General features: G+C 44.2%; 4 protein-coding genes across 10 annotated transcripts; 2 read left to right on the top strand and 2 right to left on the bottom strand.

The window, feature by feature from the left end:
• The first annotated feature begins 12 nt into the window (after positions 1 to 12).
• Positions 13 to 1541, top strand: LOC6499667 (cilia- and flagella-associated protein 36). 2 transcript variants are annotated; one of them, XM_001954151.4, is made up of 4 exons: positions 13 to 247; positions 303 to 511; positions 568 to 731; positions 795 to 1541. In XM_001954151.4, exons 1-4 carry the CDS (start codon positions 145 to 147, stop codon positions 1252 to 1254), a joined length of 936 nt encoding a protein of 311 aa, XP_001954187.1. In that variant the 5' UTR covers positions 13 to 144; the 3' UTR covers positions 1255 to 1541. The 2 variants fall into 2 exon arrangements, with proteins under 2 accessions (XP_001954187.1, XP_044573512.1); XM_044717577.1 differs by having other exon boundaries at positions 167 to 247; positions 323 to 511.
• On the bottom strand, positions 1261 to 6986 carry LOC6500928 (leucine-rich repeat-containing protein 40). Of its 6 annotated transcripts, none has more exons than XM_014911311.3 (13): positions 6847 to 6986; positions 6243 to 6280; positions 5105 to 5493; positions 4043 to 4233; positions 3788 to 3991; positions 3539 to 3662; positions 3308 to 3480; positions 2856 to 3250; positions 2459 to 2800; positions 2206 to 2349; positions 1960 to 2148; positions 1720 to 1905; positions 1261 to 1664 (listed from the first exon to the last, which is right to left on the bottom strand). In XM_014911311.3, the coding sequence occupies exons 2-13, from the start codon at positions 6248 to 6250 to the stop codon at positions 1559 to 1561; spliced, it is 2451 nt and encodes an 816-aa protein (XP_014766797.1). In that variant the 5' UTR covers positions 6251 to 6280; positions 6847 to 6986; the 3' UTR covers positions 1261 to 1558. The 6 variants fall into 6 exon arrangements, with proteins under 6 accessions (XP_014766797.1, XP_014766798.1, XP_001954186.2 ...); XM_014911312.3 differs by having other exon boundaries at positions 2459 to 2797; XM_001954150.4 differs by lacking the exon at positions 2459 to 2800.
• Positions 6773 to 9394, top strand: LOC6499668 (carotenoid isomerooxygenase). Its single transcript, XM_001954149.4, has 4 exons — positions 6773 to 6908; positions 7284 to 7792; positions 7852 to 8893; positions 8950 to 9394. The coding sequence occupies exons 1-4, from the start codon at positions 6864 to 6866 to the stop codon at positions 9223 to 9225; spliced, it is 1872 nt and encodes a 623-aa protein (XP_001954185.1). The 5' UTR covers positions 6773 to 6863; the 3' UTR covers positions 9226 to 9394.
• Positions 9269 to 12847, bottom strand: LOC6500927 (adenosine deaminase 2). Its single transcript, XM_001954148.4, has 6 exons — positions 12690 to 12847; positions 11787 to 12272; positions 11547 to 11716; positions 11301 to 11482; positions 9820 to 9956; positions 9269 to 9763 (listed from the first exon to the last, which is right to left on the bottom strand). The coding sequence occupies exons 1-6, from the start codon at positions 12754 to 12756 to the stop codon at positions 9306 to 9308; spliced, it is 1500 nt and encodes a 499-aa protein (XP_001954184.1). The 5' UTR covers positions 12757 to 12847; the 3' UTR covers positions 9269 to 9305.
• Positions 12848 to 13920: the final 1073 nt, after the last annotated feature.

The raw sequence follows: 13920 nt of genomic DNA, 5'->3' as shown, positions 1-13920 counted from the left end.
GTGTCAGTCAGGATGGGTGGTGGGTGTTTAATTTTTTCATTCCCATAGCAACCGATACCGATCCAAGGACCAAACAAATGTTATGACCCATTCGGCCAAAGTTTAAGGACTGCGGGTTAGTCACTCCTTTCAGCTCTCAGCAATATGTCGGTTGATGACTCTTGGGTTTTTGATTCTTTGGTCTGTTTCCTGCACGGACCCGTTTGGAATGCACCCCTCCAGACCTTCATCGAGCAGAAGTCCCTAGGTGAGAATCAGGCGTCACCGACCACGTCATCGTTTAACCATCGCTTCCGATGCAGTCTTCGATCCAAACCTGCAGGTGGACGAGCACAATCCAGACATCCTCCAGATCCACGAGGAGTACAAGAACCTTGTGGACTACATGCTCGGTAGCTTCATGGAAGAGATGCAGATAACGCCGGAGCAATTCGAAATGGCGTGTCTGGAGGGTCGACAGCAGGGTCAGGGCGAGAATCCCTTCCAGTTTCATCAGGTCCTTTTCCAGCAGGTAAGTGGGATCGGAGGATGGTCTGCCCAGATGATCCCCGGGATTCGATTTTGCAGATTTGGGCGGCCAACGACCTGAAGATATTTATTCGCATGATGACGCAACGCAATGTGGAACTCCAGCTCCAGGCCCTGGATCTCATCGAGAAAAATCAATTAGCTCATAATTCGGGCGAGGAAGGGGATGGTCAGCACCATGCAGAAACAGCTTCGGATCAGGGGTAGGTTTCGTAATCCGAATAGGACTCTTATATAATATCCTTGATTTTTATAAACTCTCGCAGGGATTCCGCCTCAGAAGTGGAGCAATTGATAGCCAAGACAGTGGCCGACGAGTTGGAGAGTCCCGAGGCTGCCCTCACTCCCGAGCAGGACACTAACCTCGATCTAGTTAACGACAAATTCCAGCGACTAAATCTGTTCTTTGAGCAGGAGGACCAGGTGGACCCCAATGATATGGTATCGCGGCAGGAGTATCTTCGCCAACAGCGCGACAAAATAGTGGAAATCAAGAAGCAAACACGGGCCAAGCAGTTGCAAGAGACCATGTCCCGTGGCACGCCGCATGCTCCAGAAGGAGCTCGTCCCAGCTCAGCCTTGGTTGCCCAGCAGCTCCTGGAGAATGGTGGCCGGACCAAGGAGCTATCGGTGCCAGCTCCCCTGGAGAGTGAGGAGAATGCAGCACTCCAGCTGAGAAGAAATCTGGCCAAACGCTTGCGCAACGAAGTGGTGGAGCAAAAGTAAAGACAGTTCTCATTCTATTCCCATTTATTGTAGATTCTTAGCCAGGATTAACGTGTAGCCAGCGTCGTGTATTGCCTCGCGCTGACTAGTTCAGTTGATGGTCACACGGAGTGTCTCTTAGTATCTAAAGTATCCAAGCGATTGCGCCCACACAGACTCAAACCTTGAACCCAAAGATTGGCTGTGTGTGGACGGGATCGAACAGAACTGCAAATTTCGGTATAAACTTTCGTCAAATTAAACAGATTGCTAGTAAAGTGTTGCTTAAAACGTAGTTTGTGTGTCAATTGTGAGTCCTTTTCTTCTACGTGGGGATGCGATCCCGCAGATAGGACATAATGGCCTCTGTGCCCTTCATGAGGATCTGATGGCGCGGCTGTCGAAACGGATTACCAACCAGTTCCAGGTGACTGAAAGGGCCAACAATTAATGGTTATATGGTTATACCACGTAACTGATCCTTACGTTATATTGGTCAGGTTGCCCAAAATGGGTGGCACATTGTCGATATCATTGTTACGCAAATCCAGGGTCGTCAAGCGGGGCATACACTGAAGACCCGAAACATTCAATTGCTTGATGTGGTTCTCACTGGCTATAAAAATCTCCAGGCCTTGTAGTTCGTAAATCCCATTTGGAATGAACTGAAAACTGAAGCCGGATGGCGATTAGCTTGTGGAGATCGGGTATAGTAGTGGCACCCACCGATTGTTTGCAACATTAAGTTCACGTAGAGTAACCAGGACACCGAACTCCTTGGGCAGGTCGTTCAACAGGTTGTTTGACAAATTCATGTATGAGATGCGAGTGAACTGCGAGATGAACTGGGGTACGTGTCCAATGAGGTTGTTGGACAGCACCAGCTCGGTGAGCTGCTCCCGCATGTGCTGCAGCCTGCAAAGGACATGCTTGTAAAGAGATGTCAATGTCACCTTTAGGAAGAAAGCCTACCCATTCGGCAATGTGCTCAGCTGGTTGCGGGCAAAGTCCACCACATGAACACCCTCCTCCTTGGCCAACTGAAACACTTGCTCCGGAACTTCAGTGAGCTGCTCTAAGTTGACAGCTAATGTACGTGTATGTCGTAATTTGTATCTGTTCGATGGAAAGAAAAAACCAAATAAGTTACAATGTTACCACAGGGTAGTCTTATGTTTTTTTGATAATATTATGGTGTAAAGCTTGGAACTTGGTGATACAATACACCCAACGCGGATGCACAGCCATGCGATTGGTGCTGTGATGTGAGTTATCTTGACCGTAGACATATTGCTCCTGCTGCTGCTGGTACATGTAACTGTTGTGATAGCCAGACGACCGCCGCTGCTCCTGCTGTTTCATGAATAGATTAGCCATGTTGCCACTTTGGTGCTGTTGCTCATAGCTCTCGGGCTCGTATATGTGTCCCTGCGTCTCCCTATCATACTCCGGGCAATTCCTAAGCGGCTCATAGACACAAAAGGGCTGCACATTCTGCTGCATATGCTGCTGGCATGGATACGGACACCTACATCCGAATTGTGATGGCTGCTGATTTGAATAGCTACTGCGGCGAATATGAAGCAGCTGGCCTGGCCAAGAGAAAATCCCACGATACATACCTATCCGGGAAGTTTTCCGGAATATCTCCAGTGTCTGTGTGTCCACCTCGAAGGCGGGTTACGCTTATGCCACCAGAAGTGGAGGCCGCGTCGGATCCTCCCTCCTCCTTGTTGGCCATGGCGCGTTCGTGCAGGGTCTTCAGTATACGCGTTGTTCCGCACTGCAGAATGTCGCGGCGAATGGTCTTGATGGGATTCCCGTCCACCTGCAGGCTGATAAGATGGGCAAGCGACGAGAGAGTGACAGGCAGGACGCTGATCGAATTGTTGGACACGTCCAGGCGGGTCAGGTTGCGCAGGAGGCACAGCTCATCAGGTAACTCTGTGATCTTGTTGTCCCGAAGGTCCAGGATCTTCAAATGTGGCAAGTTGCTGCACATACTCTTTGGTATGGTCTGAAGCGGGGTATGATTTTAAAATTTATATATAACTTATATAGATAGATCCTATACCTTTATAAAATTGTTGCTGGCATGAAGCTCATTGAGGCTCTCATTACCCTCGAAATCGGGCAGTTCCAGAATGTCATTGTGCTGCAAATATAGGCACTCCAGCTTCCTTAGCAGACCCATGTCGTCTGGCAATCCGATCAGGTCGTTTTGCTCCAGTTCAATCTTTTGCAAAGCTGCACATTCATAGGGTGAATGGGTCGTATCATTATTATTCTATAGACAACCACTTACAACGCATGTTAACAAGATCGGGTGGTAGTTCCTTGATGTGGTTATAGGGCAACAGGAGCGTAGTTAGACGCACCAAGAACCCAATGCCGCCGGGCAGGGATTGGATGTTGTTATGCCCGCCGTCCTTTTATTAGAATTTGGTTAGCAAGCAGTTGGTTAAGAGGGAGTATAATATTGAGTATTAGAAGGGAAAGAACCCACAACCGAGTACTACAAGTGTCTAACTCCTTACCTCACCACTCTACTTACCAAAAACTCGAGCATGTGCAGGTCACTTATGTCCGGATCAAGTTCCTTGAACTCGTTGTATGAAATGTTGAGATGCCGCAGGTCCGGCAAACTGTAGATCTCACGCGGCAGGTGACTGAGCTTATTGTGGCTCACATTCAGGCGCATGAGCTTCTCCAGTTTGCCGATCTCTGGCGGCAGCTCCACTAAGGCGTTATCATGCAGCTTTAAAGGACAAGGATGAGCTTAAAAACATAAAAAACTTAATTAACGTACTGTTAGAACAGTAAGCGATGCCAGATTCTCGATCTTGGACGATAGGTGTGTCAGGGCATTGGAGCTGAGATCCAGATTGTTCAGCGGAACCTGATTCCACCAGGCATCCTCTTCCTTCATCGTCAGCTTCTCCAGGTTAGCGGCCTTGCTGTCCTCATCCGCATCGTTGATGTCGTAGAGGCGTCCGGGCACTGGAAGAAAAGGAGAAACGGAATCAATTAGAGAGCGCTTGTCCTGCGACATTCACTACTCTACAGGAATCGGTTCTGGGCTCGGAACTGGGTGGCGGATCATCATCCAGCTCGAGTTCTAACTCATCTTCGGCATCCTCGCTCTCCAGCTCGTCTGCGGAAGAGGCCATCTGGAATTCGCGAATCTGGTAGTAGCGACGCCTTCGCGGATAGGGACCGCACATGCAGAACGAGGTAAGTTGCTTCTTAGGGGACGCAATCTTGGCGAATGATGCGACTGCCACTATGTAGCTCTCTGGGCCGACTGAACAGATCAAAGTCTCGAGAGCTGACGCAACCTGGAGCTGTTTTATGGGTCGCCTCGAGGTGTGGATGTTGAGCAGTCAAGCGGCAAATATGTTCCTTGCCATTTTTGGCTAACATCAAGGTCAAGTTCGATATCGAGATCGCAATTGTACGGGCCTCACATGAACTGGAACCACAAGGCGCTGCTGTCGATGAAGCCGGTGTTCCAGCTTGCTGGCATTCCCGGCTCCAGTATCTTGGAGGTGTTCCATCGGGGCTTGGCATTGGCTTTCCAGCGACGCATTTGCTCTTGGGTCACCACTGCACTTAATGTACATAGGTTTTCAAATTCGTACTTTTATAAATGGATCTTAAATTTGGATTTACTTTCCTATTATTATTTACTGAATACTTTATTTATCAATTAATCATTTATATTGTAAGCAGAATACAAATTTTCAGAATACAAACTCTTAATAGAAGATAATTAAATATTTCCTCTACTTATCACTTAGTTTAGACCAAATTTTTAAATCCAATTATAAAAATTCGACTGAATTCTGATTTTTATAGTCATTGAACTCACCTCGGGCTAGTCCCTTGTTGGAGAGATTAAGAGTACCCGATCTGCGCGCCAGTTTCCACAGCTGTTGGGTGAGTATGCTGTCGTCCTCCTCGGTCGTCCTTTCGTGGAACACTGGACGAAATGAGTAGTTGATCCTCGGAGAGGGAATCTGACGAGGTTTTTGCGCGCAGCGAGGAATCCGGCTAGATGTGCCTCTGGAGGCTGAAGGGCCAGAGCCCAGTCCATTTCTGGACATATCGGTCAACTCGCTAGGATAGCCGTAATGGGTGAAGCAGGGGTGACCGTTGAAGTTGAAATCTCCTCCAAATGCAGACTGCTGGTTACATTCCTGTGACCCGTTGGGTGATCCAAAATTGTAAGTTGCTTCGAAGTCCGCTTGGGCGCTGAAGCTGGCGGGGATCACAGGATTGTGGGTCAGTAGGATGTAAATAACAGTTTAATTCAGTTTTGGTCAATATTTTGCGTTGTTTTTAGCTCACTGTCAGCCATCAGCTGTTTATCGGCTGGAGCCGCATTTTCCAACACTGGACAATTGTGATTTAGTTTAAATTTCAAAAATCGTTACTTTTCATAGTTTTGGAGAATAGAAGCCCTCAGGTTAATGATTAAAAATAAAAATATTTACATTGGTTGATATTAATTATAAAATTTGATTTAATTTAGACAAAAATTAGAGTACAGTTAATACTTTAAAATTATGAATCTTTTCATGCTTAATGTTATTTATTTTTATTTGATTTTATAGTTAAAGCTCTAAAATTATATGTAAAAATTACGGTTTTGGGAGTTATAAATAAATTAAAATAAGTTATTTCAGATAGCAATAGTCATTTTAAAATTGGCCATAAAAGTAGTATCTAAACAATAAATATACAGGGAAAAACTTGGAAAAATATTTTACTTTAAATCAATATAGATTCTGTCAGCTGTATATAAAAAGAAAAATGCAGAAGAATTGCTTTAAGAGGCGGCACTGTTTGAGAATAAACCACCTGGGCTTCCACAAATAAATCGGAATTGTTGTAAGAGCCCCCATAAAACAGTAATTGATTTGATCGTGAACTTAAGTCTGGACAGCGGGTGTTCAATCCGTAATCCACAAGCAGCTTAAAGGTTTAGGTTAAGTCGGTGTACTCACTTCATCATCTTGTTGTTTCTGCTTAGGGGCTTCGCTTTCTGGGGGGATACGAGATACGAAACACATTACTTTGGAGCAAGGTCAGCCGCAAAAGTCAGTCAGTGGGGTGTATTAGATTTCCCCTTGCGAGTCCCACTGCACCCAAACCAAAATGTTCGTTCGCTTTTGTAGATGCACCCACTCCCCCCTTGGACTGTTCATACCACACGTGGGTGGTTGGGTGGTTGCCGAAGCGGCAAAAATGCTGAGCCACTTGTCTTTCCACCATTCATTCAGCCTGGCAATGGAAACGTAATGGAACAGGGGCAGTACTTAGTCTACCGGCTACACTCGTCGACGACTGTCAATCAAAATTATGAATAACAGTGTGTGGATGGATGACTGGTAGCCTGGCGCACAGTCTAGGGTCAGTTGCCTCCAATTGGTGGCCACCCCCATCGCAGTTCCCATACCTATACCCCATGGGCATTAGGCGACTAGGTAAGAAGCACATAGAGCACATGCCAGTTGCCATTTGGTTCTCATTGTGAGCGGATCGGACACGTGGACTTTATACTCGGTTATAGATTGCATCAGTCTAAGTTTGGATACAGCCATAGCTTACCCTCGAAATCCTTCGCAATGGCAGCCGGTGTCTTCAAGAGCTTTATGCGAGACTTTTTTGCGGTTAGTTGCTGGATAGTCATCCACGTATGGGTTAAATTAGCTACTAAACAATTTTTACAAAATTTGGCTAAAGGTTTCCAAAAAATTACCCAAAGCTTGCTGACAGATTTTCAAATGAAAACTAATCTTACAAATTAAATAGTGCATTCAAGGGTTTATACTATTTTTTAAGTCCATATATTTCGATGAATAGCTTTCAAGTTCAAAGGCAGGTCCTTGGGAACTTGTGCAGCTGATGAAATGTTTGGAATGTGGAAAGCATGCTAAAGCCGACAGCGGATAATCCCAACAAATCCACGGAAAAGTGCAGCTGGCTTAGGGCGCCTAATCAAGGAAACTAAAAGCGTTAATACCTGCTTTTCCGTTCCACTCTAGGTGAAATACGACGACCAGCAGCATGATCCACAAACAGAACGCCTGGATGGAAATGGGAGACACTATCCCAACTGCAAGTCGGATGTCTGGCTGAGATCATGCGAACGGGAGATTGTAGATCCAATTGAGGGTCATGTAAGTGGACACATTCCGCTTTGGATTAGCGGCAGTCTGTTGAGAAATGGACCCGGGAGCTGGAAAGTGGGGGATATGACTTTTGGCCACCTCTTCGACTGCTCCGCTCTGCTACACAGGTTTGCCATCAAAAATGGTCGAGTTACCTACCAAAATAGATTCGTGGACACGGAAACCCTACAGAAGAATCGTGCCGCCCAAAGGATTGTGGTGACAGAGTTTGGCACTGCGGCAGTGCCAGATCCTTGTCACTCAATCTTCGACAAGTTTGCGGCCATTTTCCGCCCCGACAGTGGCACAGATAATTCCATGATTTCCATTTATCCTTTTGGAGACCAGTATTACACCTTCACAGAGACACCTTTTATGCATCGGTAATAAGATTAATATTTTTAATTAAATACATTTTTAGTAATTTAATTGTCATTTTCAGGATTAATCCCTGCACTTTGGCCACGGAGGCACGGATCTGTACGTCAGATTTTGTAGGCGTGGTGAACCATACTTCACACCCGCACGTTCTGCCAAGTGGTACGGTCTATAATCTGGGCACCACGATGACCAAATCCGGGCCTGCTTACTCGATTATTTGCTTTCCCAACGGACGCCACATGTTTGAGGACGCCCATGTGGTGGCCACATTGCCCTGCCGTTGGAAACTGCATCCGGGGTACATGCACACCTTCGGCCTTACGGAACACTATTTTGTGATTGTGGAGCAGCCACTATCAGTGTCCCTAACGGAGTACATAAAAGCCCAGTTGCATGGCCAAAATCTGTCGGCCTGCCTGAAGTGGTTCGAGGATAAACCCACATTATTTCACTTGATAGACAGGATTTCGGGAAAACTGGTAAAGTCCTACGAGTCGGAGGCATTCTTCTACCTTCACATTATCAACTGCTTCGAGCTGGACGGCCATGTGGTGGTGGATATATGCAGCTACAGGAATCCTGAAATGATAAACTGCATGTACTTGGATGCCATTGCCAATATGCAAACGAATCCGAATTACGCCACCCTCTTCCGGGGAAGGCCTCTACGCTTCGTCCTTCCCTTGGGAACTCTTCCGGAAACTAAAGCTGGAAAACGTGGTCTGGTGAAGTCCTTTTCCTTGGCTGGACTAAGTTCGCCCCAAGTCTCTCGAACCATGAAGCACTCGGCTTCCCAGTATGCGGATATCACCTACATGGCCACAAATGGAAAGCAAGAGACACCCACCAGCGACGATAGTCCTCGAAGAGACTCCAAGCGAGGGCGGTACGATGAGGAGGAAGAGAATTTGGTTAATTTGGTAACATTAGAAAAAAGTGAAGCTGAAGCTTTTCAAGGAGCTAGTGGAATATTTCTGCGACCGGAAATGCTTTGTGATTGGGGCTGCGAAACTCCAAGGATATACTATGGAAAGTATATGGGCAAGAACTATCGCTATTTTTATGCCATAAGTTCAGATGTGGATGCCGAAAATCCGGGAACTGTAAGTATTTAAAATTCTTTTTTTTATAAAATTATATTAAATAATAATTTTAAAAGCTTATAAAAGTGGATGTATGGAAGAAAACGAGTCTGACCTGGTGCGAGGAAAATATCTATCCCAGTGAACCCATCTTTGTACCCTCACCGGACCCTCAATCCGAAGACGATGGTGTCATCTTGGCATCAATGGTGGTCGGTGGCCTAAACGATCGCTATGTTGGCCTAATTGTGCTCTGTGCCAAGACCATGACCGAACTGGGACGCTGCGATTTCCACACGAACGGTCCTGTACCCAAGTGCCTGCATGGATGGTTTGCACCCAATGCTGTTTAGAGCTCATAATCCCACTCATTGCAAAAAAAAAAACAAACCAGTATTAATTTAAGAAATTAAACTAGTGACTTTTTATATTCTTAAAACTTTGGATTCAACATATTTGCAATAAACTCCTGCCATTTGCGCTGGAAAATCCTGTTGATCTTCCGGCGCTCGTCCGAGGTCAGTACGGAGTACTTTAGTGAGTTCAAAGCCAGTTGCTTGAGGAAACGCAGATCGGCTTCTGCCGGAGCCAGGGCCATGAAGGCGTAGTAGAAATCATAACTGAGTCCCTTGGCACCCCAGGTGCCTGGATCGTCGGCCGAGATGACAATGGGGAAATTTTCGGCGATAAGGAAGCTCGCCGGGTGGTTGCGTAAATCCCAGACGAAACCCAGAACCTGATTGGAAATGGGGTTCACCTCGACGGCGATGTTTCGTTTCTTGATGGTGGACCATAACTGCGGATGTTTGGGCAGGGCGTAGGCATGTCCAATGCGTTTCGTGTTTAGCAGAATGGCATCCATCATATTCCAGTCCGTCCGACCATTCCAGTCTTGAAGAGAAGCAATACTTGATTTAAATATTATTTATATTTTGATAGAATCTTACTTGTCTCGCCGGCATGGAAGAAATAGTTAGCTGTACTCGGCAAATCGGATAATTGGTTTATATATTTGTTTAGTGGATCTCCAGTGTCCTCTTGACCAATCAAATCGAATCCTATCACAAAGTTTGGTTTGGCATGGCTAAAAAGTAAGGGTGCACAATCATTATTGATTAGATTAGCGATGGATCGTTCAGAAATAGTTACATAAAATTTAAAAATATAGCAGATTTCGTCCCGTATTGCCATGCACTTTTGACAATTTTCGAAGGGGACCGCCAGAAAATATGACAAAAAATCTAAAAAATATTTTGTTCCTAGATTTTTATGCAGAATCGCTCTACAAATCGTTTAAGATATTCCTCTCAAGAATCGGATGGAAATTGGCCAAGATATAGCCATCGCCGGGGGCCATATTGACCTCCCATGCACTTTTCACAATCTTTGAAGGGGATCCCCCAGAAAATTTGACAAAAAATCTAAAAAATATTTTGTTTCCAGATTTTGATGCAGAATGGTGAAGAATCACTCGACAAATCGTTTAAGGTATTCCTCTCAAGAATCGGATGGAAATTGGCCAAGATATAGCCTTCGCTGGGGGCCATATTGACCTCCCATGCACTTTTCACAATCTTTGAAGGGGATACCCCAGAAAATATGATGAAAAATCAAAAAAATATTTTGTTTCCAGATTTTGATGCAGAATGATGGAGAATCGCTCTACAAATCGTTAAAGATATTCCTCTCAAGAATCGGATGGAAATTGGCCAAGATATAGCCATCGCTGGGGGCCATATTGACCTCCCATGCACTTTTCACAATCTTTGAAGGGGATCCCCCAGAAAATGTGACGAAAAATCAAAAAAATATTTTGTTTCTAGATTTTGATTCAGAATAATGGAGAATCGCTCTACAAATCGTTTAAGGTATTCCTCTCAAGAATCGGATGGAAATTGGCCAAGATATAGCCTTCGCTGGGGGCCATATTGACCTCCCATGCACTTTTCACAATCTTTGAAGGGGATACCCCAGAAAATGAGATGAAAAATCAAAAAAATATTTTGTTTCCAGATTTTGATGCAGAATGATGGAGAATCGCTCTACAAATCGTTTAAGATATTCCTCTCAAGAATCGGATGGAAATTGGCCAAGATATAGCCATCGCTGGGGGCCATATTGACCTCCCATGCACTTTTCACAATCTTTGAAGGGGATCCCCCAGAAAATGTGACGAAAAATCAAAAAAATATTTTGTTTCTAGATTTTGATTCAGAATAATGGAGAATCGCTCTACAAATCGTTTAAGGTATTCCTCTCAAGAATCGGATGGAAATTGGCCAAGATATAGCCATCGCTGGGGGCCATATTGACCCCCATATTGTGGTATGAAATTCTCGTGAAAGAATGGCAAAAGATATGGTTTTAAGTGTATGGTTGTTAAATATGTATAAATGTGTGTATAAAGTATAAATAATGTTTTTCTCACTGTAATTGCTTGAATGTTGTTATGCGTCTCAGCATCTCCTCCTCGGAGGCTCGATTTCTTTTAGCGTAAATCACTTTCAAGCCCACAAAGTCATGGTGCTTTGCCTTAAACTCCTCCACAATCCTCTCCAGTTCGTTGGCCACTTCCAAAGTGCTCAAGGTGCGATTGTTGTCGTCATACAGCTAAAAATATAAGAAATGTGTAATAGTTGTTTTGGAAAAATCCGTTCAAATTTTTTTTTCATACCGAGGATAGAGAAGCACGGATTTCTGCATAAATAATATTATCTTCGCAGAGCTCCTCAAGGAGACGCTTGTGGTAGGCACAATACGTGGGTCGGTACTTATAAAGGCGATCTACGGTGGTGAATATGTTCTCGAAGCGTTCCCAGATCTTCTTCCGGTTGGGCAAGAGAGCTGGGATTTTAAATGTTGAATGAAGAATTTAAAATCAAGGAACAATGAATGAAAATCTATCTATCCTAACCTTCTGGTCTGGGACCAAGCATGTTTATGTGCTTCTCCAATTGGCGCTCGTACTTGGCCCGATCCTCGGCATTGATCCGCTCCGTGCAGACGTTCTGGACTTCGCTGTGACATCCAGCCTGGTCGTAGGTGAAAACCAGCAAGCCATCCACATTGCGACAGGTGTAGAGATTGTTGGTGGTGGTCAGATTAGTGATGATCCAACGCGACGTGACCATGCCCGTGTTGTGGCCATGCAGGAAGGCACCTTTTGGCATCTTCTGTATGATTCGAAACACCTCGCTCTGGCGCACATACTGCCTGCCCTGAAAGAAATGCATTGCCGGAGCATATTTCTCTGGAGTTTTTAGGCCCTCGGCGATCTCAGCCCTCTTGGCGTTCATCAGGATGCTGTTGGCCTTCTCCTCGTCGGACGAAAGCCAGATATTCCCACCGAGGGAGGATGCTCTTTCGGCCTCCATTATCTGTTCCCTCAACGTTTCATAAGCTGTTGGAAACAAAATAACAATTCAAAACTGTTTTTACAAATTAACAAAAAATAATGATATTTTTTCATTCATTTCTCGATAATTTCTTATCACTTTTTGTTTGTAAATTATTTTTTATTCATTTAATTATATATTTTATTGAGTTGTTGTCCAACAAAAAATGGGTTTTCCTGTATTCAATAATATAACCATGTGTCGTTTAAAAAAATATATAATATAATATATTTATGCACAAATCAAAACGAACAACCTGTGGAGATTAGAACTGACTCATGAATATATCAATTTATTTCCCGTCGCGTTTGTTGAAAATTATTTTCGACGAACCGGAGCTTAGAAAGAGAACCTTTTGAGGCATCGCTCAAATAAGACCAAGGGCTTTGGGTTATTTGGACTATCTAACTCAGTGAACTTACGTATGTCAGTGGCCTGAATACTGCCAAAAAGCAGCAAGGGCAGAATCAAGAGTTTCAACGGAAACATAGCCTTTTAGATTGTCGGGAATTCGAAATATACGCCGTATTTATACGATGCGATTCGCTCGGCTGACGGCAGCCAACTGATAAAGTCTCCCGCATCCGTAAAAATCCGACCCGTATACGGATGGTGCAATACGGCTACGGCTTCCCACTCTGATCATGATCTTGGACGCTGTGGGAGCAGCATAAGCGGCAGCTGTTGCAGTTCAATGCCGGCGATTAGTCCGATCCTCAATGGAAACGGGGTGCGAAATGTTTGAATGCCCCCGGGTTGACACTTTCGTTGACGCTAGCCAATTTGCGAATAAATTTCATGACGTAGCATTGTCCAGTGTCAAAGTACCCTATTCCGTACATTTGATAGTCCTAAGAGTCTTTAATCCGGAAAATACTACCCGCTAAAGCTGTACTTATTGCAGCTCATTCCGGAACCACATTGGCCGAAAAACTATGTTTTTGTTTTTATCAGCCGAGCTTTATTTTAGTATATGTTTATTTAGTGAGCATTGGGACTGTGGGCATATTTTTGCATATATTGTTTACTAACCCAATTTGTTTGGTTCTCCCGCCGAAATTATACTTGACATTGAACATGAAATGGGGTCATCGAGGCATCAATCATAGCACTAAATAGTGGGGCAAAATATGTTCAAGGGAATAGTAAATAAAAACCAGATCAAAACAAATGTTTACAAATAAAATAATATAAATGTGCTGATAACAAGAAACATAGTTTCAAGATTGGTAGATTCTTAAAACAACTATAATTCCCCACCCAATTTAAGTGTTATAAAAATCATCAACAAACATTACAATAGATTATCTTAAATGACACTTTTTAGCAACAAATTAAGTACTTATTTTCCATGTCTGTTTTGCTGGAAGGCTTTGTAATCAGGGATAATAGACGAGTACTTGTAATTATAGTAAATGTCACACACCCACCGCACTTTTTTTTGTTTCTTTTTTTGAGGTTGGGGACCCGGGAGTCACTTGTGATTCCAAAGCCGTATGCCACTAGAAACGAAAATTGCCTCCGGCAACGTCAGCGAAAGTTTGCCAAAATAATAGATGAAAAAAAAATGAGAATAGTTAAAAATCATCAAGTGATGGGCGCGAGCCACCATGATTTTAAATCACTTAATATGCAAGCGGCATTCAATCAGAG

Source organism: Drosophila ananassae, chromosome 2L (assembly GCF_017639315.1).
Source record: "Drosophila ananassae strain 14024-0371.13 chromosome 2L, ASM1763931v2, whole genome shotgun sequence".
Classification (NCBI taxonomy): Eukaryota; Metazoa; Arthropoda; class Insecta; order Diptera; family Drosophilidae; genus Drosophila; species Drosophila ananassae.
The sequence above is the reverse complement of the archived record's forward strand: the minus strand, read 5'-3'. Positions and strand labels throughout refer to the sequence as shown.

Coding starts and splice junctions, on each gene's coding strand:
- LOC6499667 (XM_001954151.4), top strand. CDS start 145: ATGTCGGTTGATGACTCTTGGGTTTTTGATTCTTTGGTCTGTTTCCTG. Junction 512..567: donor ATCAGGTCCTTTTCCAGCAG/GTAAGTGGGATC, acceptor TCGATTTTGCAG/ATTTGGGCGGCCAACGACCT. Junction 732..794: donor GAAACAGCTTCGGATCAGGG/GTAGGTTTCGTA, acceptor AAACTCTCGCAG/GGATTCCGCCTCAGAAGTGG.
- LOC6500928 (XM_014911311.3), bottom strand. Junction 3,481..3,538: donor CGATCTTGTTAACATGCGTT/GTAAGTGGTTGT, acceptor ATGAATGTGCAG/CTTTGCAAAAGATTGAACTG. Junction 2,350..2,458: donor GCTGTGCATCCGCGTTGGGT/GTATTGTATCAC, acceptor TCCATCGAACAG/ATACAAATTACGACATACAC.
- LOC6499668 (XM_001954149.4), top strand. CDS start 6,864: ATGGCAGCCGGTGTCTTCAAGAGCTTTATGCGAGACTTTTTTGCG. Junction 6,909..7,283: donor TTATGCGAGACTTTTTTGCG/GTTAGTTGCTGG, acceptor GTTCCACTCTAG/GTGAAATACGACGACCAGCA. Junction 8,894..8,949: donor ATGCCGAAAATCCGGGAACT/GTAAGTATTTAA, acceptor TAATTTTAAAAG/CTTATAAAAGTGGATGTATG.
- LOC6500927 (XM_001954148.4), bottom strand. CDS start 12,756: ATGTTTCCGTTGAAACTCTTGATTCTGCCCTTGCTGCTTTTTGGCAGT. Junction 11,483..11,546: donor TCCGTGCTTCTCTATCCTCG/GTATGAAAAAAA, acceptor TTATATTTTTAG/CTGTATGACGACAACAATCG. Junction 9,764..9,819: donor CTTCCATGCCGGCGAGACAA/GTAAGATTCTAT, acceptor CTTCTCTTCAAG/ACTGGAATGGTCGGACGGAC.